Below are 27,794 nucleotides of genomic sequence, written 5' to 3' on the forward strand. Positions count from 1 at the left end.
CTTCCAAGCCCTGTAATGCGCCCAAACAGTAATTTTCCTCCACTTATGAAGTATCAGCGTATGCAGGACAAATTGCACAACAAATTGTATGGTCCATTTTCTCCTGTTACCCTTGTGAAAATGAAAACTTTGGAGCTAAAACAATATTTTTCTGAGAAAAATTATTTTTTTAATTTTCACAGCTCAACATTATAAAATTCTCTAAAGCACCTGTGGGTTCAAGGTGTTCACCACACCGCTAAATAAATTCCTTGATGGGTGTAGTTTTCAAAACTGTGCACACAAACAGTAGCTTTCCACCACATATGGGGTATCTATGTACTCAGAAAAAATTGCACAACAAATTGCACAGTCAATTGTCTCCTGTTACCCTTGTGAAAATTAAAATGTAAAATTTGGGGCTAAAGCAACATTTTTGTGGGAAAAAGTAAAATTTTCATTTTTTTCTTCCACATTGCATTCATTCCTGTGAAGCACCTGAAGGACCTGAAAATGTGGTTTTGAGTACTTTGAGGGGTGCAATTTTTAAAATGGCTTTATTTATGGGTATTTTCTGTCATGTCATATAAGCCCCATAAAATCACTTCAAAGGTGATGTGGTCCCTAAAAAAATTGCTTTTGTAAATTTTGTTGGAAAAATTAGAAATTGCTGATAAACTTTTAACACTTACTTCCTAACAAAAAAAATATGTTTAAAAAATTATACTGATGTAAAGTAGAAATGTAGTAAATGTTATTTATTAACTATTTTGTGTGATATAACTATCTGATTTAAGGGCATAAAAAAATGTGAAAATTGTGAAACTTTCTAAAATCTTGCCATAATTCCGATATTTTTACAAATAAACCCAAGAAAATTTGACCTAAATTTACCACTAGCATAATTTATAATCTGTCAAGAAAAAAACAGTCTTAGAATCACTGGGATACGTTGAAGCGTTCCAGAGTTATTGCCACATAAAGTGACACTGGTCATAATTGTAAAATTTGGCCTGGTCAGGAAGGTAAAAACAGGCTCGGGGATGAAAGAGTTAAGTTAATGGATTCTATCAGGATTGTTGGGATTCATTTGAAACTGGATCTGTTATAGCAGATGTTACTTTCATCCCTAATGTGAACGCCAATGTAAAAGGAAAAACAGTGAAGGGACTGAGGCACTGAATCAATCATTCTCAAAATCAGTAAGGGTCCCAGAAGTCGGACCCCCACTTATCATATAGTGACAGCATATTCCAGCCATGCCATTACTTTACTCATTAAACCAATACAAAATGAACCAGCTAAACTAAAAATATTCTGACTTTTTGCAGTAAAAGAAAAGTATGGATAGGAATTTCTTCTGGATGACTATTGAATAAAATACGGGTAATTTTAGTTCTCTGCAGCCACAGCAGTCAGAATATAATAAATGGAAGACTCTGTCCTTTTTAATTAACTCTAAATTAAATATTAACTTGATCTTAAAATAACAGCACTTTGAACATGTAAATCATTTTGTCTTTTTCTGACGGGATTAATAAGTCCTGTTTCACCTACGGTAGCTTACAACCTCACAAGACGTTCTTGCATATTTATTAACGGATTATATAGTAAAAAATCTCATATCTTACCTATGAAATAGGATAGTAGTATTGCCAGTAGTACCGATACCCCTACAGCACAGAGTGCAGTACATTTCCAACTACAGTACTTTGAGGACTTTTTGAATTTAAAAGCACTTCTTGACAAGGTGTTCCGAGGAAGTGGTCTGGTGGGAGGCGTATAAACTGTGCCAGAGGCCATTGTGTATCCGGGTGTAGCAGTGCTAAACAGTGGGGTTGTCCCTGTTCCTGTTTTGAATAGAAAATGCCTGTGAAGAAATAACAGTAAAGATCTTGAGTAATATGCCACCATATTCCATTGCTATCAAAATCTCTATGATACATTAATTGCATAAACCATGTTGTCATCCACTTTTTTTACAATAGTAACTTTTGAAGTAATAATATAACATTAACCAAAATAAAAAGGAGAGGTTTATATAGTATCCTCTGTAAAACTAAAAAAAAAAAAACAGTTAGGACTCATGCACATGATCATGGCTGTACTATAGTGTAATAAGACTTCCTAAATGAATGGAGACCTAAAGAATTACCCACAGACTTGTGGTCCTACTGTACATCCACATGACACATATACTTCATGATCAGTGGCGGCATGCCTTACGCCACAGATCTTACTCCAGTCATGCACTGGAGTAAGATTTGTAGCGAAGAGCAAGTCACTTTCTTTATGCGCCTGATTCTTCAAGAGAAATGCGCCTTTTAATGTATCAGGCGCTTCTGACTCCAGTACGTCCCCTTATCAAGACCGGCATGAACAATGCTTGTCTTGGTGAATTGGGGCTTATATCTTTCTGTATATCTCTGATCATTTTCATACTAAATTAAGAGATATTTTAAGCCCAGAACTGCTGTGCTTAGAAATACCGTAGACCAAAATTGGCGCCAGAAAGCCTAGGATAGCACCCACTGAGGGGATGGGATTCAAACTCAAAAAGAGGCCTTTTTCCAGCAGCGCAGGCAATTTTTAACCATGTTTTTATCCTGTTTTGGTAATTTCCATCTGGCGGATTTTCCCCCAGCCACGGGGAAGCAGCTGGCTCTCTAAACCGTTATAGTGGATGTGTCTTCACTCAACCACCCAAGGTAAGCAAACCTATTATTGTTACGGTCTCCTATATTAGGATTTTCCCATATTGTACACTAGATGTAGCAATTTTTGTTGTGGGGTTTATTAATCTTTGAATCAATTCATTTAGGTAAATCTGAAGATTTTGTAATGTAAGTTATTTTATTAACCTTACTTTTCATGTTATGGGTTAAAAAATGTTCTATGAAACTCAGTCTTGTCAAAAATGTGAAAATTGTTCTTGTGTTCAGTGAGATATTGATTAAATCCTGCTTTTCAAAGAGGGTGTACTCATTTATGCTGAGCACTCTCTCTCTCTCTATATATATATATATTCAGATTAAAAATAAAAATATTATAATGATTTGGATATTGATTTATATAGTGCATATACATAATACTTTATGGTTCACACAATAGCACAATCTCCCTCTTTATAATCTCATCACTGTTAGATAGAAGCTGAAATATAATCTCTCTACATGTTTTTTTCAGCTTCTTATATAGATTCTTCCCCAATATGACCTAACACCCTGCTGGCTTCACAAATGCTCAGTTACACTGCTTGCCTACCTCTAATAAACTGAAATAATGATTCCAGGGGTCTCTGTGGCTGATGGCGACAAAGTGCCATTAATCATGCATTCATCCTTTGAATACAATTTTTGTCCCAGATGCATTATTTTGCAATTATTGGCAACATTGTTATCCACTATATCCCTGCCCATTTCACTAATTTACCTAAAGCATTAATCATTTTGCTCATCTCCTCCCCGGGACATCAACAGGGTTACAGATGTTTATTTCCTTCGCGTCAAGGTGCAGTATCCATAACAAACCATTTGTGAAATCATTAATTTACATATAAAATACAAAGTTCCATCCCTGCGATATTTTACTGGTGACCTTCCTTTCCCATTCCCCATTAATAACCATGCTCAATATCCAAAATATAAGTCTTTTATACAACAGATAAATCTTTATACTTCTCCTTAGTGTAATAATGATAATAATTCTATATTATTAATAACTAAATTATACAGATTATTATTAGTAATCATTAGTGATGAGCGAGCACTAAAATGCTCGGGTGCTCGAAGCTCGGGTCGAGCACATTGGAATACTCGGGTGCTCGACCCGAGCAACGAGTCCAATGTAAGTCTATGGGAAACTCGAGCATTTTTCTGGTGGTCCCCCCCAGCGGTCTGCAGAAGGTCAAAAATTGCCCAAATCGATGGGAACGGTGCTCAATTAAACGTCAGGCAGGCAGAATATATATAGGCAGACAGGCAGGCAGGGTATATAGGAGGGTGCATGAAAAACATAGCAGAGCACTTGGAACACACTAGTGTCCTCCAATTTTCATGCACCCGTCTCTTTAAAAAAGCCGGCCAGCAATTCATCAGCGGCATACACCGGTACCCAACAATTTAGAACAGAAAGAATAGAGCATCACACATAGATTAGATAGATAGAAACATGGCAGTCACATATATAATAAGTACAGTGACAGTGATGGTTACTGTACTTGTTATTTAGTGTTAAAATAAAGGATTTATTAAAAAAAAATAATAGTGTTTTTGTCTCTTTAAAAAAGCCGGCCGGCAATTCATCAGCAGCATACACCGGTACCAGACAATTTAGAACAGAAAGAATAGAGCATCACACATAGATTAGATAGAAACATGTCAGTCACATATATAATAAGTACAGTGATAGTGTTGATTACTGTACTTGTCATTTAGTGTTAAAATAAAGGATTTATTTAAAAAAAAATTGGCGTGGGGTTCCCTGTAATTTTAGTCTCTAGCGGAGGTTAAGCAGACGGCTGGGGCAGATGTTTGAAGCCTGGGAAGGGGGTAATAACCACGGAGCTTCCCAGGCTACTAATATCAGCCCCCAGCTGTATACCTAGCCTTTACCAGCTATTAAAATGGGGGACGCAAAAAAAAAAATGACGTGGGGTCCCCTCTATTTTAATAGCTAGCTGGGAAGAACAGAAGACAACGGCTGGTAAGTATAAGACCAGGGTCAGGGAACTTACATTAGTGATACAACTCCAGTGCTGAAATAAAAAAAATTTGCTGGAGTGGTGCTTTAACAAGAACATGATTATCCAGTTGCTGTTGCCATTGTCCTCATCACCAACATGGCATCTCTGAGAACAACCTAGATGACTCTGAGAAGAGTGTCTGAAGCATAGAGATTGCCATGCTCATCCTGCTGACAGATCACATTTGCAAACAAATGCAGTGCTGATAGTTTTTGGAATTGTACAAATGCTTTTCAAATACAATTTTATACATTGTTTATCTGACCTACACAAGCAGCAAAATGTCAGTAATCCACATGGAAGGCGACTGCTACTACCCAGAAAAGCTTTAATGTTTTCCTGCAGCCTAAATTCAGAACAGACGGCCGATAGTAGCCTATCATCTGATGATGGATTGAACATAGTGAAAAGATCAGATGTTAACAGCTGCTCCATGCAGGCTGATGCAAACTGTATGAGGACTGCATGATTTTTAATTAGTGATGCGTGAACATGCTCGGATATGCGGTTAACCGAGCACGCTCGGGTCCTAACCGAGTATCTTTGGCGTGCTCGAAAAATAGGTTTGAGTCGCCGCAGCTGCATGTCTCGCAGCTGTTCGATAGCCGCAACATATGCATGGATTTACCAACAAACGGGCAATCCATGGATGTGTTGTGGCTGACGAACAGCTGTGGCGTCTCGAACCTGTTTTTCAAGCCCTCCGAAGATACTCTGTTAGCACCCGAGTGTGCTCAGATAACCCCTTATCCGAGCCCGTTCGCTCATCATTATTGTTAATAAGACCATCTTTTCCCACCTCATACATATTGTCGGCAGCACATCACCTGTTTACAATGGAAGATTAAATCAGTCGACTGTGTTTTACTTGTTGCCAGCTGATTGGCAGCATATTCACACAGGCAAATGATCGGGAAGGTGCATTCATATGAATGCTTGTTCGCTGATTATGGTCTTTGTCAAAGGGCCTTAACAATACTTTAGGGGATTACTTGGCAGAAAAAAATGCATGCAGATTTACATGCGTTTTTTCTGCCAGAGAGAAGCATTTTTTCAGTGTTTTTTCAGCGTTTTTTCAAGCACTTTTCCAAGCGATTTTCTAAGCGATTTTGAGCATCACTTGGAAAAGTGCTTGACAAGTTGTCACACAATATAAATCCATGCAACTGGCATGGATTTATATTGTGTGACCAACTTAGATGCTTTAAATGCTGCATCTATAGTAAAAGAAAAAAAAAAAGAATTAAAACGTTAAAAATAAAAAAAACCTGTATACTCACCTCTCCGGTCTGCTCCCGGCCGTGGCCTCTCTCCTCGGTGTCCCGCGGTGTACTGGCAGGACCTGCGGTGATGTCACTTAGTCAGCTGATGGTCACGCGACCATCACCTGACCGCTGACGTCAGCGGTCGCGTGACCATCAGCTGACTAAATGACGTCACCGCAGGTCCTGCAAGTACACCGCGGAACGCCGAGAAGAGAGGACGCGGCCAGGAGGAGACCGGAGAGGTGAGTATACAGGTTTTTTTTATTTTTAACTTTTTTATTTCTTTTTTTCACCACGTGGTAGCCGGGATGAAGAGGAGTTGTAGTCTCCTCTTCATCCTGGGTACCACACGCACCGTGATTATGTCGCAAATTCGCAGCTATTGAATTTAATTGAAACGCAGCAAATCCACATATACCTGCGGGTTTGCTGCATTTTAATGTTATTCAATGGCTGCGAATTTGCGGCGTAATCGCGGTAGAAATGGTCATGCAATGCGAATTCGGCGCACTAATTAGTGCATCATGTGCACAGCACATCCAAATTCACATTGCTTTGCATGGCAGACGGTTTTACAAGCGTTTTCGCGGCCGTAAAAATGCTACAAAAATGCTACAAGAACGCTACGTGGGCACAAAGCCTTAGGCTTGGGTCACACAAGAGTGCATTCTCTCATTCAAGAGAATCGGGTCAATTATGTAAATCACACTCTGATCAAAATCTGATGTTGGATGAGAAGAAGATGGAGAAAAAAATATCTCCATCTTCTCCATTTTGTAAGTCCGTGGAATTCGGACCTCACTCGGATGCCATGAGTGCAGTCCGAAGATTTCCATCGACTCACTGACTTGCATGGCCACGTGCAATCCGTATATCGGATGTTTGTTGGATCGCACTCAGACCAAAAATATGGTCATCCACAAGAGCCCTAAGGCTTTGTTATTGTGTCTTATAAGTCACACTGGCGCATAAACCGTTTTCTGTTCCAATACACGGCATTAATGTAAACTCCACTGTGTAATTCTTCAGAGGACATAAAAAATGCACACATTGCCACTTTTCATCGTCGACCTTTACAAGGGTGCCTGATGCATTAGGGTGGCACAACTAAGCTATTTGTAAAGCTTATCGTTTGCTAAAGAAGCACTTTTTACTATATGAAAGCAGCAATCTGTGCTGAGTGTTGGATTCTGCTCTCTTTTATGTACCTATATGCTTCCCGAACAATGACTCATCAGTACAGGAATGGTGACACAGTAATGTGCTTTTAATCTATGGAAAAACATGAAATAAATCAATGGGGCAGCGTCTGCTACATTGTTACAATGCAGCCTGATATGTTCAGCACCATGGACAGGGCTGAAGATTGCAGACAGCAGAATCTCGGTTTCATGTGATGTTTCCCTGTATGTTCAGATATCATTATATGGAAAAAAAATAATAAAGTGTTGGCATTGTGATATATGCACCTGTGCTCCTGAAATCTACAAAGACATTCAGTGTTGTCAGATGGAAGGACAGACACGTTTGAGAAAGGATGTTCTAGTTTTTTGCCACGTTTCACGTGCCGCTGTGTTAAAACAAGAGTTCTTGATGGAGATTTTTAAAATACCTTTGTTTAAAGAAACCTCACAGGTCTGACTGTACAGCACACAGTGCAAGTATTCACGGGCCTGACATCCAGCTGAAAAGGACTTTATGAAGACAGACCCCATCTGTCAGCCAGTCACATTTCTCAGAACACTTTTGGCTGAAAGTAGCTGACACACATAGGTCTCCTCTAAATGCCCCTCCAAAATGTCATTTGCAGTTGGATGCTAAGCACGTAAATGAGTCCACAAAACTCTGGTTCTGTAGCTGTGTAAAACCAGGTCTTTGTAACCAATTGCTTTATCCCTGATCTGCGTTGAAAAAATGTATTCTTTAAAGAGAATCTATAATCAGAAAACGACCTATTGTTTAAATCATGTCGATTCACGATCCTTGCTAAAAAAATATATAATAATAATCTTGCAATTTTCACAGTGGCCACTGGGGCTTACTTAGACTCGTACTTCTTGTCCTTTCAGGAACAGTATTCAGCAGGCTCCATATAATCAGAGGCAGGATTACAATGACAGGTAACACAGCTGACAACATAGGATCCTCCATTCACAATAGAGGACCTCACAGGCTCATTAGACCTACAAAAGATAGGGTCAGAGTCTACTCATTGTGGCTATGCACGTGTATTGTTTCCTGAAACAGTAAGTTAGAATCTAAACAATCCCCAGTGGCCAGTGTTAAAATTGCAAGCTTTCTATTTTTTTTTAATTTTTAATTGTGATATGTAAAAAAATAAGAAGAATTTGACAAGAATCAAAAAAAAATACCTCATTTAAACAACAGGTCATTTTATAAGGATAGCTTCCCAATACCTTTTAGAAAGTATATACCATTATAGGAATCACATATTGATAATCTCTCTTGTATAACAAATATACATCTACAGAAATTCTATAGCCTCTGTCTTACAGCATATATAGATTTTACTCCAGACTTGATAAAAAAGAACGAACCCAGCAAATATCCCAGGCTGAAAAGTACAACATTCTGATGACTGAAAGGCATCCAGACTGAATAAAGGCATATTACATTCAAAGGGAAACTCTGACAAGAAAGCAGCTTTTCTCTTCGATGTAATAGGTTGCTACTGAGTAATTCAAGTTGGAAAACAGTATTCACACACGTTGCAATGACACCAGTCCTAACATGCAGATAAGGAGAAAATTACTGGTTGACAATTCTGCTAAGTAGTGTTGATTACAGAGATGACGTGAGATAAATCAGGGGTCAGCTTCACAAAGTAAAACTGTTGCCTACTGTAATGCATTGTGGCAGAGCTAATTCGAGACTGCAAAATGTTTTAATAGACGCTCTAAGGTAAAGACATTTTAACTGCCTCCTTTTCAGAGACTGGTTACCTCCTGCCAGAGCAACATTAACAATAAAGTGTGATGGGAGTAATGTATGACATCGTTGGCGATGGGGTTTATCATCACAGGTAGATTCTCAAAAACTTCCATAAACTGAGCCCAATGACTTTCAATAGCGTAGGTCTTAGCTTTGAGACGTAATGTAATTCTTCTAATACCGCTCACATTTATGATTGGCAATTGATTAAGGTTTCTTAAGGGAACACTCTTTAAATGTTCCTCCAGCAAGTAGTCTCCACTGTTTCAGCAGTTGCAAAGCTGACACTTTCAACATGTTCTGAGAACCTTCAGCTGGAGAAACACAAGATGGAGACCACAGCCACAATGTGTACAGTGTCACCAATCTACAACACAGAACAATGTGCATACCTTTACCTTTCTGAAATGTTGTTTAAGGGGTTGATCACTTCTCTTTATATCAATAAATGTGTTGGGGCAGGATTTTGTGACTCTTGATAATATCTAAGTATTACAGGTTCTTCTTCTCTGCTACTTAGTGCAGACGTCCTCATAAACTGTTTAAAAACCAGTTGCGTTTGTGACTAGACATGTCTATCAGTACTCCTCCAACTGAAGGAAAGCTTTCCAAGTACATTGTTCTTCAGTTGGTGGTGGCTGATAGACAGGATAAAAGGAGTAAAGAAACACATGTGAAACAAAACAGAATATGTGCTAAACTTTAGATTCCTCAAAGTAACCCCCTTTTACTCTGGTGACAGTATTTCACCCTTTTGGCATTCTCTCAAGCAGCTTCATCAGGTAGTCAACTGAAATCGATGGCTTTCAATGAACAGATATGCCTTGTCAAGAGTGAATTTTTGGAATCACCGACTTTCGCAAAGTATCTGCACCCATCAGGTGTGTTTTGCAGAGGCACTGTTGGTACACAATCCATACAGTGCAGAGCCTTATTCTAATCTAGAATATGGCACAAACCACTCAGCTAACTAAAGAGAAACTACAGTCCAATGGTTTAAGACATGAAGGTTAGTCAGTCTGGAAAATTTCCCAAAACGCAAAGGTATTCTCAAGTGCAGCCATGAAATCTTCAATGGTTTGATGAAACTGACTCTCCTGAGGACCAATCAAGGGAAGAAAGGCCAAGAATTATCTCTGCTGCAGAGGAAATGTTCAGCGGAATAAACAGCCTCAGGAAACGCAAAATGATAGCAACTCAGATAACAGCTCCCATAAATGATGCACAGACAACAAGTAGCAGATGTAACATACCTGGCGGCGTCCTTGCATGGTGGTCCATCTCCCACTGTGCAAGAGGGCGCACTTGATCTCCTGTCCAGAATGTCTCTCTGGCTTCCCTCCATGCTGTCTGTTTGTGTCTGTTTCTGCTGCTTAAGGGCGGCGCCCGATCACTTCCTGCCTTTTGTACCTGCTGTGGGTCACACCCCTTGTGCGTCCTCAGCCTATTGCTGCCTGACACTTGGTATATAGCTCAGCAGCTCCCTTCTATCCCTGCCTGAGCATAGTGTTTCCTTCAGTGTGTGCTTGCACTCTGAAGGTGCCAGGTCCCGTCTCTTGTCTCCTGCTTTTTGTATCAGTTCCCGTGTCTGAACTGTGTCCTGTATGTCTCCTGCTTTGCGGTATCAGCTCCCGTGTCTGAACTGAGTCCTGTATGTCTCCTGCTTTGCGGTATCAGCTCCCGTGTCTGAACTGAGTCCTGTATGTCTCCTGCTTTGCGGTATCAGCTCCCGTGTCTGAACTGAGTCCTGTATGTCTCCTGCTTTGCGGTATCAGCTCCCGTGTCTGAACTGAGTCCTGTATGTCTCCTGCTTTGCGGTATCAGCTCCCGTGTCGGAACTGAGTCCTGTATGTCTCCTGCTTTGCGGTATCAGCTCCCGTGTCTGAACTGAGTCCTGTATGTCTCCTGCTTTGCGGTATCAGCTCCCGTGTCTGAACTGAGTCCTGTATGTCTCCTGCTTTGCGGTATCAGCTCCCGTGTCTGAACTGAGTCCTTTCTGTGTTCTCTTGTCTGTCCTGTCTGAACACGCTCCTAGCCTGTTCCTCTCGCCTTCTAGTGGCCGATTTCCTAGACCCGCTCCTGTGTCTGGTCTGTCCTGTCTGAACACGCTCCTTGCCTGTTCGTTCCGCCTCTCTGGGGGCCGTATTCCCAGACCCGCTCCTGTATCCCTCTGCAGTGTCGGTCTCCTCCGTACACTCAGTTCCAGTCTGAACTCTCTCCTATCCTTTACCTGTTTTGCCTCTATGTCCGTTCCCTTCCTTTTTCTGCAGAGTCTGAACTCGTACCTAACTCCTGCTTGTTGTCTCTGTACTCCCGTTTGTGAGTTTGTGGTCCACTCGCTACTTCACTGCAAGTACCCTGTGGGTGTCTGGCTCTGTCTTTCCCTTCCTGTCTGTTCCGTGTGAACAGAGCCCTGTCCTCCCTGCTCAGCCTTGTCTGAACTCTAGCTGTGCTTGCCTGTAACCCTCTGCCTGTATTGTTCCTGAGTCCCGGTGTGTACTGGGTCCTATCCCGCCTGTGTTCCTACCTGCTAGTGCCTCCCTGTCTGCACTCTAGCTGTGCTTGCCTTTACCCCCCTGCCTGCATACCCGCCTGCCTGCATACCAGTCGTACCTGCCTTTACCCACCAGTCTGTGTGCCAGCCTACCAGCCTGTTCCTGTATTCCCCTGTGTGGGTCAACAGCCGTGTCCGGGGTCTGTCCTGGAGTAGCACCTGGTCCCTCTGCTCGGTTCCTCCTTGGTGCACTGGCGTCGTATGCCGTCGTGCGACCCTGGTCGGATCGGGTGAATACTTAGTCACGCCCCTCCAGGCATTCACTCTCCGGCACGGTCCAGTGGAATCACTACCAATCACACGCACACGCCGCTTAGCCCGGGCGTGTGCATAACAGCAGACACATCTGGACATAAACCACTACTGAAGAACACAAACAAGAAGAGACTTGTTTGGGCCAAGTAACACCAGGACTGAACATTAAAGCAGTGGAAACCTGTACTGTGGTCTGATGGGTCAAACTTTGAAACTTTTTGCACCAACCACTATGACTTTGTGGAATGCAGAAAAGGTGAGTGGGTGTGTGGTGCCCACTGCTTTGCTGGTGATTTAGTCCAAATGCAAGGCACACTTATCCAAGCATGTCTCCCACAGCATTCTGCAATGACATGTCATCTCATCTGGTTACCAATTGGTGGGACAAACATTTGTGTTGCAATAGGACAATGACCTAAAACACACCTCCAGGCAACATAAATGCTATGTTACCAAGAAGGAGTGGAATAAAGTGCTGCATCAGATGGCATGACCTCCACAAATACCAAACCTCAATCCAATTGAGATGGTTTGGGATGAGATGAACCACAGAGTGGAGGCAAAGCAGCCAACAAGTGCACAGCACCTCTGGGAACTCCTTCAAGACTATTGGAAAACCAGTTCAGGTGTCTAGCTATGGGGTATTAAAGCTGTCATTAGAGTAAAAGGGGGAATTTTGAGAAATCTAAGGTTTAACATATATTCTAGTTTGTTTCTTATGCTTCTTGACTCCATGTTTTCATAAGTATTCCTTATTGGCTTTTCTGCCTTCAGTCTGAGTCTACAGTGTGCACATTCCAATAAGAACAAGGAAACCCAGTGCATGAACAGGTGTGTCCAAACTTTTTACTGGTACTGAATATATTATTAAGTGATACAAAATCAAATCATGTCTACAAATCATTTGGTAAAAATAAAGAAGAATTTGGAAACCCCTTAAATCCTTTGAAGACTCCCAATTCCTGACAATAGAACTGTAATACCTTTTACCAACATGCTGGCAAAACCCTTAACAGGCTGCAAATCATATCACAACCACTAGACGGCCAAATCTAGAAACATATAGCATAAACAACTCATGGCAGAGTATCATTGAATTGTGTTTTTTTTTTTTGTTCAAAGCTCCTGAACTTGCGGCACTCATCTCACAATATGCCAACCAAGGAAGAAAGGGAAGGAAGGACTCTTCTGTATGTGTGAAGTAATTCTATTTTTCTATGAATGGCAGAAAATGAATAGTCTAGGAAAAGCTAATTTTTCCCTTGGTAAGGAGTGAGTCCACGCACGTTCAAGAACCACTATTACAGACTCTATTTGTTTATTCAAACAGGGAAATAAGTTTTCTAACATTTTGCTAAACCATGACCCAAAAGAATCCCATTTATCTCTCTATTCACACATTTTCAAGGATAATACTTAAGATCTTGTCAATTTATTTGACAACATGTCAACAAATTTTCACTGCTTTCAACCCCACATCATTTGGCTACTTAAGTCCCATGTGCTTGGAAGCCCTTAAGCTAGGATGATTTTCAAATTACCACTGATGTTATTACAGATGTGTCAGGTTTGATGAAGTCTGTTGAGAGAGGTTGAGAACGGGGCGATGGAGAAGAAACCTTGGGAAATGTATTAGAGCTTTGTTTCTGACACAACACCTGCAATAATTACTGGAAAGCGACAGGTGGATTTACATAGTTATTATCCCTTTAATAACAGGTGACTAATAAACTTGCCAGGATAACTTAGCACTGAATATGTCTGCATCTCTTATTTATAAAGCCATACAATAGATGAGGAGCATGAATCCTTACAAAAGACGTGCTCTTAACAATGTTACTGCCGAGAGGCAAAAATAATTGCTTAGAAATCCTGTATTGTGCGTGGAAAAGGTATTGATGGCCTTACAAATGAACAAGCCGGAGCAGACACATATTTATTCATCCATGGTGATAGAAGCTTATTGGGATCCTTTACAATAAAACCAATCTGATGTCACTGCACAGAGAAACAAGGAAGGTAGCTATAATATAAATTATTACACAAAAACTATGTAAATCAGAAGAATGTCACAGGCTTACATGGCTTGTTCAGGATTAGAAACAAGTGTCTGTTCCTGACACAGAACTACTTAAAGAAATTGTCCACTACTTGGACAACTCCTCGTCAAACTCCACGCTTGGCCCCGATAAAATAAAAAAGCTTATACTCACTGCCTGTTCCAGCAGTGTCGGTACTCGCGGTCCTGGAGATCTTGTACAGTCATTGTGACATGTGACCCCGGCAGCCAATCAGCGCTGGTGTTACTGGCCCCACCTCCGGACAAATAGAACATGAAGAGGAAGTTAGATCTGCTGCAGCCCGTACTTCATCTTCATGTTCAATTTGACAGAATGCAGAGCCAGTGACGCCAGTGCTGATTGGGTGCCAGGCTCACGTGTCACAACAACTGCAAAGGAGTCTCGCGGAGAGCGAGTGCTGACACCGCTGGAACGGCGCCGGCATTGAAAGCGAGTATAAGCTTTTATATTTTATCGGGCCAAACATTTAGATCCAGAAGTAGTTGACCTAGTAGTGGACAACCATTTAAAGATCTTGTCCACTAATCAGACATGCCCTTATCAAATCAATGTTTTCCTCCAGTAAAATAATAACACTTCTACGCACCTCTGATGTCGGCGCCTTTCCTGCAATGTCGGCACTGGCAGTCCCGGGGATCGTGTGACATTGTTACATCACATGATCCCTGCGGCCAATCAGCGGCCGCTTCACTCTTCCCACCTTCACATATATCACATACATCCGGAGGTAGTGAGAGCCAGCAGCAGTGCTCACTTCCTCCAGATGTATGTGATTTGTAAGAAAGCAGGAAGAGTGAAGTGGCCGCTGATTGGCAGCAGGGATCATGTGATGTAACAATGTCACACGATCCCCGGGACTGCCAGTGCCAACATTGCTGGAACGGCGCCGACATCGGAGGTGACTAAGAGTGTTATTATTTTACTGGGGGCAAACATATTGTTTCAGAAGCAGTTGTCTGAGTAGTGAGAACTGCTTTAAATCTATGGGCTATGTTAAGTAATAAAGTGGTTGTATTATGCTCTTTGGTATAAGAAGACCATTCCCATCTCTTGGTTTCCTACTTTCTGGGGGGCTGCGTGTTGATTCATTAATTGATAGTTCAGACCAGCGGCATTGTTGGGCCGCTGGCCCAAACAGTGTGCTCTCTGGTGCTGAACGCAAAGACAGGTATGCCTTTGCCGCATAGGTAGAGTGTCATGGTACTGAATCTGGACAATCATGTCAACTTCAGAGCAGGGCTCACAAGCACTATTGGAAAGAGCTTGTAAGTTCTGCTCTCTTGACCGAATAGACAGATCACTGCTGATAGACTGAAGTGGTGGCCAATAACTTAGGCAGTGAGAAGTAAACAATAAAACTGAAGGCTTTTTTTAAATTGTTTTAACGAACACTTTACAATTTTAACCATTTATGATCATGAGAATAACCATTTAATTCACTTTCAGAAGACAGAGCTGAAAAACCAAGCACAGCCTGTGAAGAAGAGTGTCACTATTTATGGAAGAAATAATAGATACTATATGATACTATTTTTCCCGACTTTTCTTCATTAATTGTCAGTTGTAATCCGCTATATCCATGTGCTTACACCTGATGATGAGTTACATAGACTACAAAGTCAAAAAGCGTTTGTTTTAGCAGTTTTAATACCTTATATTTTATTGGATTCTTTTGTATTACTTTGTAACTAATAAGTAAGAATCAAGCTCTGTGCATCCTGATAATACCAGCTGACAGCGCCTGATAGACCTTCATTCTTCTACTAATGGAATTCATCTGCTATAGAAGAAATAAGGCACACCATTGTTTCTGAATTCTTCTGAAAAATATGTAATTTCATTTTTATTCAAAAGGATTGCACTGATCGTAATAAAACTGCGTACATATACTGTAGATAGATACCAATCATTTGTATACATATTTGTCCTTTTTTGGCAATATATTGTCCATTAATAATAATATAATAATAATAATCTTTATTTTTATATAGCGCTAACATATTCCGCAGCGCTTTACATACATTATCATTGCTGTCCCCATCGGGGCTCACAATCTAGATTCCCTATCAGTATGTCCATTACTTATTATACCTCATTGGATACTAAATCATGCATCCCTTTACATAGTGATATTAGTTCTTACATAGCGTTGGTGATGTATCTTTATTCTTTTGTTTTTATTTTTGATTTGTACATAAAGATAGGCAATCTATAAGTGAAATACAAGATTGTATCCTTTTCAGCTAGGAGTATATATTGAGCCTTAATAAATATAATTATATACTTGTGGATATGAGTACAGTATATTGCTAGTAAAACCAGTATGAAGCTGTTAACGCCATTATCCATAAATTGCTACTTATGAGTATAGGGGATGCAGTGGAGACCATTTTACCTCCAAAAACTTCTCTTCAATTGGCAACATCAAATCAACTTTTTGCAAGCAAAAGGTGGATACAGATTTACTTCTTTGAATACCACCGCAGTCTGCAGGCATTAAGGTCCATTTACAAAGGTTCATAAATTGCATGTAACCATGCCACCAATCAGTTGATGAGCAATCATTGTGGCTGATTGGATGATCCATGCATAGAAATCATCTTTGCTTACACGGGGTGATGTGCTTCTAACATTATGCATTCTGTATGGTCAATTGTTAAATACAATAGTTTTGTCCCCATAGTTTGTGTCGTCGGTCTATATCAATGACTACCGTTCATTTTGTAAACTGTCACTCTGTGCTAGTTTACGGGTTGAAATCCGTCTGAGTGAATGGGACTTTTGAGTATGAAACATGTATATAAATTGCGAGACATTGATTACACTGTTTCCCTTTGGCAGAAAGTACTGGGGTTTCTTAAAGGGAATCTGTCAACATAAAATAACATTTCATGTCACACCAATACAGCACCCTGACTTTGGACGTGTACCTATGTAGCATTTCTTCTCATATCATTTTTGGGAAGAGAGTTAAATTTTGTCAAAAAAAAAAAGCAGAAAAGAAAAAATATGTTAAAAAATGAAGACATGTAACTCTGCATATCTATTTTTTCACTATTGTTTTACTAGTCCAATTTGACCACAGTATATGCCACACACATACTGCAGCGTGCTACCACTTTTTGCTTTCTGTACGTGTACCTATCTACCTAGCAATTCTTCTTACATCTATGTTTGCAAGGGTTGAATAACTGGGGTTGAAATGATTGTTCAAAGTTAATTATAGTGTTGTACAAATTGTATGAAAAAGATAAAGTGGTATTGAAAATAAAAAGGGTAGTGTAAAAGACCCCAAAAAATACCATAGCTAAAAATGTAAGAACCACAGGAAGCAGCATAAGCATCAGCACTGTCAGTAGTACCCGCTGTCCGGGCAGTGGTACTCCCAAATGCAGGCCACAATTGGCCTTCTTTGCCTGCATCACTCAGCTCAGTCACAGAAGAATGTTACCTCTAACAGTGACACCATCAGTTTGAGTCAGTGTATTGCAGAGTTCTCTGCCTGATCACAAATTACTAACAGAGATAATTTTTAAATTGTTTTCTAATGAAAAAAAACATTAAAAGTCTGGTAGTGCATTGTGATATTGAATGAGCAGTTGGTTACTACCAAGTTACCATTTGTTTCTATGGTCAGGTTACTTTACCATTAGTAATGCCATGGCTCCACTATCAGTATTTCATCAGTATTTAGTCAGTGCTTTTTCTCAGGAGTGGGAGCCAAAACCAGTGGGTGATACATGCAGAATTGGTGACTTGTTTCTATTCTACCTTTTCTCTGATTGTTCCTCACCTGATTTTGGCTCCCACTCCTGAGAAAAAATACTGACCGAATACTGACCCACTACTGATAGTGGGGACATGGCCTATGACTGTGAATGCAAATAAGGACATAAAAGGAGTTCAGTATTTTCTGAGGAGACCTCAGAGTGCTACACACATACACTGTGTGCAGAATTATTAGGCAAGTTGTATTTTAGAGGATTATTTTTACTATTGATCAACAACTATGTTCTCAATCAACCCAAAAGACTCATAAATCTCCAAGCTTAATATTTTTGGAAGTTGGAGTGGGTTTTTTTTAGATTTGGCTATTTTAGGAGAATATCTGTTTGTGCAGGTAACTATTACTGTGCAGAATTATTAGGCAACTTAATAAAAACCAAATATAATCCCATCTCACTTGTTTATTTTCACCAGGTAAACCAATATCAGTGCACAAAATTTAGAAATAAACATTTCTGACATGCAAAAACAAAAACAAAAAAAATTAGTGATCAGTATAGCCACCTTTCTTTATGATGACACTCAACAGCCTTCCATCCATAGATTCTGCAGTTGCTTGATCTGTTTTCGATCAACATTGTGTGCAGCAGCCACCACAGCCTCCCAGACACTGTTCCGAGAGGTGTACTGTTTTCCCTCCCTGTAGATCTCACATTTTATGATGGACCACAGATTCTCTATGGGGTTCAGATCAGGTGAACAAGGGGGCCATGTCATTATTTTTTCTTCTTTTAGACTTTTTCTGGCCAGCCACGCTGTGGAGTAGTTGGATGCATGTGATGGAGCATTGTCCTGCATGAAAATCATGTTTTTCTTGAACGATACCGACTTCTTCCTGCACCACTGCTTGAAAAAGTTGTCTTCCAGAAACTGGCAGTAGGTCTGGGAGTTGAGCTTCACTCCACCCTCAACCCGAAAAGGTCCCACAAGTTCATCTTTGATGATACCAGCCCATACCAGTACCCCACCTCCACCTTGCTGGCATCTGAGTCGGAGTGGAGCTCTCTGCCCTTTACTGATCCAGCCTCTGGCCCATCCATCTGGCCCATCAAGAGTCACCCTCATTTCATCAGTCCATAAAACCTTTGAAAAATCAGTCTTAAGATATTTCTTGGCCCATTCTTGACGTTTTATCTTATGTTTCTTGTTCAAAGGTGGTAGTTTTTCAGCCTTCCTTACCTTGGCCATGTCCCTGAGTATCGCACACCTTGTGCTTTTTGATACTCCAGTAACGTTGCAGCTCTGATATATGGCAAAACTGGTGGCGAATGGCATCTTGGCATCTTCACGCTTGATTTTCCTCAATTCATGGGCAGTTATTTTGCGCCTTTTTTGGCCAACACGCTTCTTGTGACCCTGTTGGCTATTTGCCATGAAACGCTTAATTGCTCGGTGATCACGCTTCAAAAGTTTGGAAATTTCAAGACTGATGCATCCCTCTGCAAGACATCTCACAATTTTGGACTTTTCAGAGCCCGTCAAATCTCTCTTCTGACCCATTTTGTCAAAGGAAAGGAAGTTGCCTAATAATTAAGCACACCTTATAAAGGGTGTTGATGTCATTAGTCAACACCCCTCCTCATTACAGAGATGCACATCACCAGATTTACTTAATTCGTAGTTGGCTCTCAAGCCTATGCAGCTTGGAGTAGGACAACATGTATAAAAAGTATCGAAGTGATAAAAATAGCCATTTGCCTAATAATTCTGCACGCGGTGTATTTTCAGGGCAATTTGAGGCTTTGTAGTATTGCAAATCAATTAGCTTCAAATCACATTTTTGGGAAAAACTTGTCAAACATGGTGAATTCGGACTTCAAACGATTGATCATCTCTACCTGTAGCTCTATACCTTTCACTACTTAAATAAATACATAAAAAGCTTAGAATGCAATAAAATAAATAATACTTACCTTACCAATCCCCAAGCCTTCCCTTACCTTTTAAGCTACCTGCCAGTCTATATTCTTCGGGGTCCAGCGACAATGTGATCACAGCCAACCACATGCTGTATGTAGGTTCTTAAAGCTTCGATTGAACTTAAGGCCACAGCCTCACTATCAGTATTTGGTCAGTATTCGGTCAGTATTTTTTCTCAGGAGTGGGAGCCAAAACCAGGAGTGGGTGATGAATTGGTGACTTGTTTCTATTATACCTTTTCTCTGATTGTTCCTCACCTGGTTTTGGCTTACAAATACTGAGGTAAAATACTGACCGAATACTGATAGTGGGGCCGTGGTCTAAAGAACGAAAACTGATAGGGGACAAAGGAAGTTTTTTGCATCAAAGAGGTGTGTAATTGGTAACAGTTACTTCTTTTGTTAATTTTTAGGATATTAAAGAAAATTTAGGTGGCTGAACAATCTATTCAAACCTCACTCATGCTGGAAAAATATTAATTGGAAAAGGCTGACGTTTTGGCATTGGTGCAGATAGAAGACAGCGTAGCCATTTCCAGTATGTGTATTCATGTGAGGAACACAAGTAAAAAAAAGACTAAATTCCGACCTAGCAGAAAAAGTAAAATAAATTATTCCACATATCATAGCACCACCATGCTAGCTCCTGTTTACTAGAGATCGCTGGCCACAAAAGCTGAGAATGCCTTTGAAGTGAGGGGCAACCATCGTAGCCTACAGACACAGGCGCAGCTAATTCCCAGCGTCATGCATTTTGTGATCTTGTAGCTAATTAATCACAAAGAAGAAACTGAGGACGACTCAAAAGGCCAGCACAGCAGGCACCTTACAATTTATTTATCAGGTTTTCATATATATTGCCAGTAGGCTACCGGGCAAATGGGCATACATAGAAAATATATAGTCTATGCAGACAGATAATTCTTATGTATATTATATCCTGCATGAAAAATATATTGTTGCCAATTAGAGGAATGGAGATGCACAGCCAGAAACTTCTACAGGATGGGATCCTGGAAATGTTAGAAAGCTGAACTGAAAGATGAAATGACAGCCATGCTACTCTGTATCAAATTCTGTCTCTCGTGGAGGGACCTGATTTACTTCCCCAGCTACCTGTGATTTGCTAGCATGCAGCTATCCTCAAAATGCTTTCAACAAGCAGCCGTCCAACTCGCCTAATGTACATAGATTGGAGAGACAGGCAAGTGACAGGCGATCGCAGGCAGGTTTAACAGTAAATAATAAGGTCATCTTCTGTTTCCACTTATCATGACAAGTTGGAAATATTTATATCTTGCCAGTTTGGAAAAAAAACATTACTAAAACTGTCCTATAGGAACAAAGGTGTCACCTACAGCCATCATTCCTAGTGTAAGATATTGGCAAAATGGTAGGTGCGTGTAAATGTTACTTGCAATGAAATGTCGACAAGGTGAGGTGCCGGACAATTTTCAGGTTAGAGGACTTCACCCATTCGTTTAGGGGTTGAAAAATAATTTCCAACACAACAGGTGACAAAAGCTTTTCATCTTCATCAACGCAAGCCTAGAACCTGGCATACAGGGCTTTATGTTACCTAGGTAAAAAAATCCAAAGGAAGTAGATCATAACATTCTACAGAGGGAGGAACGGACGTTTGTTTTTGGCCATGTAGGTGCGGAGGAGGTCTTTTCTATGTGCCAGGCCAATATTGTCTACTGTGCTTCAGATTCTGAAGATAATGACCCTGAACTGATTGGAGACTCTGATACACATATGCAAAATAAATACATGTTACTGCTAAGAACTGGACATACACCTGATAGATTTGTGATCATGTGGGTAGAATGTTTTCTGGTCTTCCTTTCAGTGAGCCTATTGAGTAAAACTGCACTAACGAGGAGTGCAGCTCCGGAGGGTGCGAGGTGGCAGTCACATTTGAAACCTAGTTTCCAAAAGGCCCCTCTGCCACCTAAGACAATACCAGTATTATAGATAGCACGGGTGCTGGGACCCGCCCATAGATTTTTCATTGGGTCCAACAGCCTCATGTTACGTCTCTGACTATAGATATTCTTAATTCAATTTAAAATAACTATCTACAAAGGAAAGAAAATCTAGAAATTTGCTAAACTGTTGAAGCAGCGTCTCTCTTGTGCCGAAGATACGGAAATAACCTATTGTTTAAATCAGATTTTTGCATTAAATGTAATTTTTTTTAATAAAATATTGGCAATGTTTTTTTTTACATGTCACATTCTGTATCCAAAATATAGAAAAAGAAATCTTGCAGTTTTCACACTGGCCGCTTTTTTTTTACATTTTAACTTCCTATTGTTTCAGGAAATAACATATGTACAAAGCCACAATGTTCAGATCCCAACTATAGCTTTTGTATTGAAGCATCTAATGAGTGTGTGCAAAGGTTATTGTAAAGGGAGGGGAGCAAGGTGTGACACCACCCATTGTGATTGGTGGATCCTGTGTTATCAGCTGTATATAGAGGGGGTTACCTATCATAGTAAACCTGCCTCTGATAATAAGGAGCCTGCAATGAAAGTCTTCCTGAAAGAACAAGAATTACGACTCTAAAAAAGTCCTAGTGGTGTGTGTGAAAATTACAGAACTACTAATTTATTTTTTTTTAATAATAATAATAACGTAATATGAAAAAGATGCATTGATAATTAAACAAATATACTGTATATGTAACAAAAACCTGAGTGAAACAATAGGTCATTTTCTGATGATACACTCCCTTTAAAAGAGACACTCTTTAAAGGGAAAATGTTAACCATTTCATGCTTTATTCTGAAATTCTACAGTATTTCAGAAAAATCATAGCTTAAAAACTAAAATGGACCAAAGAAGAGGAGTCTGGTGAATGACTCCCTCCAGCTGTTCCTCACCACCCAGCTCAGCTTGATTTACAGGTCTCTCCCCATTTGAATGTAGGTAGATACAAGTCCATCAAACTGAACTGGATAGGGACATATTAAAGGGAACTGAACCTAAACTCCTCTGCCTGTATCCAGGTTATTTTTCAAGCTTTTTGTGATATATTGCAGCTTTCAGAGGAAAAATTGCAATGAGAGAACCGCTCTGTATTTAAATCTGTTTGTGGTTGGCAGGTGGTTGACACCTTTATGGAACCTATCAGCCATCGTTTTCTCATCAGTCCCTGTAAGGTGATTGTGTCTCTTTAGCACAAATATCCAGCTTTAGCCTACAAGGTTATCTCTGTAAGATTTACTTATCACTATATCCTCCTTCATGCTTTCTATAGAAGACTGTCAATGCCTTTTTTTGCAGTAAACTTTACTGGATATCACAGGGCTTCTGGGCTGGACAGTAGTTAAATGTAGACGTCTCTCATATAAGATTGTACCTTTTTTATCCTACACTTAAGGTTATACTATCAAACCCTTTATTTCATATCCATGAAGCCTCTCTTCCGCTTTACGCTCAACCAGGTTCTAATAGATTGAGTCTTCCTGTATCTGGGTCCTTGTAATGGCTTGGGAAGGAGGAACAATTTAATGACAAGGGTGTAACCACTACATCCTCAGCACAGCGGAAAACATATAAATGCTTATTACTGAGTAGAAGGGGAGGAAGATGAGATAGTTCAGCAGTTCTGCTTCTGCTCATAAAATGTTACACAGATACAGAACATCCAGCTCTGGGTACAATCCACCCTTCACAGGCTTGTAATTCTTTCCCTAAAACGACGGCTCTGATTGTTCTTTTCACTTGTCAATTGTTTATTTAATATTAGGACCAATTGACAAGAAAGAGCTTTCTTTTCTAAGGACCTTGTAGGATATATATAAGGGCTTCTTTAAATAGCAAGCGGCGAGAGCGCTCCGTCTCTTGACTTTATCCAGCGCGCACGTCTGCCCAGATTCTCATTATCTCACTCACTGTGATACAGGTCCCTACCACAATGAACAGATTGAAAGGATAGTATGAGTTCAGGGAAGAGAAAGAAATGGGGCCTGTACAATCACAATCAAAGAAACATGTTTGAACAAGAAAATAACTAAATGCCTAGCTAGTCGCGGGCCATCTGCACGTATGCTTTTCAATATCCAGGAAGGCTGGATAAATATTTTTCCTTTTAATAAAGCTATCTGCATAATAGGAATTTATCTCGCTGAATAAACTCAAAGAAGATACCTGTCAATGAAAATGGACATGGCATTCCGGGCGGAGTAAAATATATTCCTCCAAAGGCATATTCTTATAAATGACATGAAGTGCTTTCATCAACGCTCAAGACCCATACATAGCTTGGATGAAGAAATTGGTTTTATGTATTGTATATGGACTGAAAATAGTTTATACAAAATCAAATGCATGTCCCCATTTAAAAGGGCTGATTTATCAAGATCCATCAAGATTGACATTTTGTACCCAATTCATGATCCAGGGTCAGCTGGTAAGATGCCATAAATTCATTAAAAGCCACTTCTCGTTCTTAATTAATATGATGCCTCTTTCAGCTGCTGTGTGCCACCACGAGAGGTGTATTCCAGTCTCTGACTGAAGTACATTTTGGTCTTAAAGAGGTTGTCCACGACTTAACTCTTTCTCAATCCCTTGAAAAATAATAACACCTATACTCACATCCGGTGCCGGTGCCATTTCAGCGGTGTTGGCACTGACTCTTTTGGTGATTGCGTGATATTGTTATCAGCACCGGCTTCACTCTCCTCTCCTACAAACAAATCACATACATCTGGAGGAGGTGAGAGTGCAGCAGCTCTCACTTCTTCCAGATGAATGTGATTTGTTCATAGGAGAGGAGAGTGAAGCGGCCTCTGATTGGCCACAAGGACATTATGTCATGCAATCACTGGGGTGCCACCGGCATAAGTGTTATACTGGGGGGAAACATAGGGATTGAGAAGGGTTGTCTGAGTAGTGGACAACACCTGTAACTTTTGACATTTTTGTAGTGAAAATTAAAAAATATTTCTCAGACCAAGCTCAGCAACTTCCCTCCTGCTAAGCAGTGTAAAATTTTCAAAAAGTTGGTGTGAAAACGCCAAAAATCACAATTTTTATACAGCTGTGGGGATCCAACAGTTTTATGGCAGATTCTTGCTGCAACTGATTGATTTATCCCAAAAGCATTCTATGGAGGAATACAGCCATACAGTACAATAGAGTCCGACATGTTTTGGGCCAATATAGACCCCAGTTCCAGTAAACCAATCATAAGCCTGTATACTAACACACTTTTTCTCTTGGTTTATACAATACTTTACCTCGTTCTTTGAAGTTTTTACATCTTATTGCAACTTGTGGTAACATTTTATAAACTTGTCCTTCACGGTCCTTACCATCACTTCATAACATTACAACACTGTGGTTTTCACTAGAAGTGATATTCAATCAGCCGGGTTAGCCACTTGTCAAAACATGTTATTTCTATAAGCTGTGCTGTCACTGATATCAATAAGATGGGAATCACATTTATAATACTACGTAAGAGTGAGTCATAGAAAACAAACAGTTCTTTCAGGTTTGACACATACTAAAGCCATTCAATTAAGGCATTCTTCTTCAAGAATCTAGGGTCTTCCAAAGAAACATGTAAAGCTTCAAACTATTAAGACATGCAAATTTAAAAGTAAGGTCAGAGTATTAAAGTTTTCATGGAGGCTAATAGGCTAATGGGCGAATATGAATTATTAATTGAGCTTGACTATCACTTGTAGTTGTTAGATTGTTACATTTTGTAAGGGGAGTGCTTAGAAATCAAACTTAAAGCCACAAGCAAATTAACTTAGAAGTGAGTTGGGGGTGTATTGACACAATGTGACTCCATCGGTACACCCCAATGCACTTTCAGGTTAATTTGCATGTGGCTTTAAAGCTTGAATTCTCAGTGCTGTTGAATCGGATTGCTACATGACAGATATCAATATTTATCTCAATACCAGGACCTATACAGTCATAACACTAGTTTCAGTGGTAAAATCTTCCTGACAGATTTCCTTTAAAGGGGTATTCCCATCTCCAAGATCCTATCCCAATATGTAGTAGGTGTAATAATAATATTAGCAAATATCTCTAATTAGAAATGTAGTATAGTTCTTCTGTTTAGCTATGCTGCTTACCCCATGTGCAGGGCATTGCAGTAGCTTAGGTAACCAAACTAAGCCCTGTCTGCCTGTAAGATGGAAGCTGAAGCAGAGAGGAACCTGTAGATGTGTCAGGTATAATCACACACAGCTCTGAAGTGAGAGGAGGCTGCAGATGTGTCAGGTATAATCACACACAGCTCTGCTGTGAGAGGAACCTGCAGATGTGTCAGGTATAATCACACACAGCTCTGCAGTGGGAGGAGCCTGCAGATGTGTCAGGTATAATCACACACAGCTCTGCAGTGAGAGGAACCTGCAGATGTGTCAGGTATAATCACACACAGCTCTGCAGTGAGAGGAACCTGCAGATGTGTCAGGTATAATCACACACAGCTCTGAAGTGAGAAGAACCTGCAGATGCGTCAGGTATAATCACACACAGCTCTGCAGTGAGAGGAGCCTGCAGATGTGTCAGGTATAATCACACACAGCTCTGCAGTGAGAGGAACCTGCAGATGTGTCAGGCATAATCACACACAGCTCTGCAGCGAGAGGAGCCTGCAGATGTGTCAGGTATAATCATACACAGCTCGGTAGTGAGAGGAACCTGCAGATGTGTAAGGTATAATCACACACAGCCCTGTAGTGAGAGGAGCCTGCAGATATGTCAGGTATAATCACACACAGCTCTGCAGTGAGAGGAACCTGCAGATGTGTCAGGTATAATCATGCACAGCTCTGAAGTGAGAGGAGGCTGCAGATGTGTCAGGTATAATCACACAGAGCCCTGCAGTGAGAGGAACCATCAGATGTGTCAGGTATAATCACACACAGCTCTGAAGTGAGAGGAGGCTGCAGATGTGTCAGGTATAATCACACAGAGCCCTGCAGTGAGAGGAACCTGCAGATGTGTAAGGTATAATCACACACAGCCCTGTAGTGAGAGGAGCCTGCAGATATATCAGGTATAATCACACACAGCTCTGCAGTGAGAGGAACCTGCAGATGAGTCAGGTATAATCACACACAGCTCTGCAGTGAGAGGAGCCTGCAGATGTGTCAGGTATAATCACACACAGCCCTGCAGTGAGAGGAACCAGCAGATGTGTCAGGTATAATCACACACAGCTCTGTAGTGAGAGGAACCTGCAGATGTGTCAGGTATAATCTCACACAGCTCTGCAGTGAGAGGAGCCTGCAGATGTGTCAGATATAATCACACACAGCTCTGCAGTGAGAAGAGCCTGCAGATGTGTCAGGTATAATCACACACAGCTCTGCAGTGATAGGAACCTGCAGATGTGTCAGGTATAGTCACACATAGCTCTGCAGTGAGATCAGGAGAGCAGAGAGCGACCATCACACATCACACTAGTAACTCCCCCCTCATGTAAAATAAGCTCTGGAGCCAGTGTTATCTTCCATACAAAGTCCTCCCCAGAGCCTGGAAGAGGTCATTCATATAAAGTGATAACAGATGATTTCTCAGCAACAAGACATCTGATATGAGGCATACAGGGATCACTCTCCTCAGCAGTCTATAACCTGTATGCCCATATTAATAATTTAGAGAGGTCAAATGTGGTGACAGATTCTCTTTAAATGAGTTGTCGCAACACAGTAACTTATCATCTATCTTTCGCATAGGTGACAACTTATTGATCACTGAGGTGTCTCACTGGTAGAACCCCTACCAATCCCAAGAATGGAGCAAGGCAAGGCTTATGCTCAATCATTCCATTCTTTATCTATGGGACTGCTGGAGAGATCGGCCTGTGTCTCAGCAGAGGAACCAACAGAGATCATAAAGTTGTATCAACCCTTTTTACACAGATCTCAGACGCTGTAGTACCATTTCCTATGCCGCCTATCAAGAGGCACATGCCAGTGCTGCTCAATTGCTATGCTCATGGCAGGAGATCTCCGGAATAACGACTTTCACATAAGTAAAACTTTTTGGGAGATGTGGTATGACATGGGTGTCTTCTAAAGATAAAGAGTAAACCCTTTGGTTCAAAACTAGCTCTTTTATATAGCAGGAGATCAAATTAGCCATCTAAACAGCTTCTGTCTTTCCATGAAATATGCAAGTTTTTGGGCTTCCATAATTTCACGTAGGAGACACTCAAGGTAAAACTATTCTTTTCAGAAACATCAGAGCGACGTGACACTTTACAAGTCC

At 40.6% G+C, this 27,794-nt stretch overlaps 1 protein-coding gene across 17 annotated transcripts in view; it reads right to left on the minus strand.

Moving 5' to 3' along the window:
• TENM3 (teneurin transmembrane protein 3) overlaps positions 1–27,794 on the minus strand; it is a 1,704,102-nt gene that overhangs the window by 310,552 nt on the left and 1,365,756 nt on the right. For all 17 annotated transcript variants that reach the window (XM_073643373.1, XM_073643362.1, XM_073643479.1 and 14 more), the window contains one exon: positions 1,611–1,849. In XM_073643373.1, coding sequence (XP_073499474.1) covers positions 1,611–1,849 — 239 coding nt within the window. The remainder of the gene's footprint in view (positions 1–1,610; positions 1,850–27,794) is intronic.

The sequence above is a fragment of the Phyllobates terribilis genome, unplaced genomic scaffold (assembly GCF_046119375.1).
Source record: "Phyllobates terribilis strain yellow unplaced genomic scaffold, ASM4611937v1 Scaffold_1__5_contigs__length_1240528914, whole genome shotgun sequence".
Lineage (NCBI taxonomy): Eukaryota > Metazoa > Chordata > Amphibia > Anura > Dendrobatidae > Phyllobates > Phyllobates terribilis.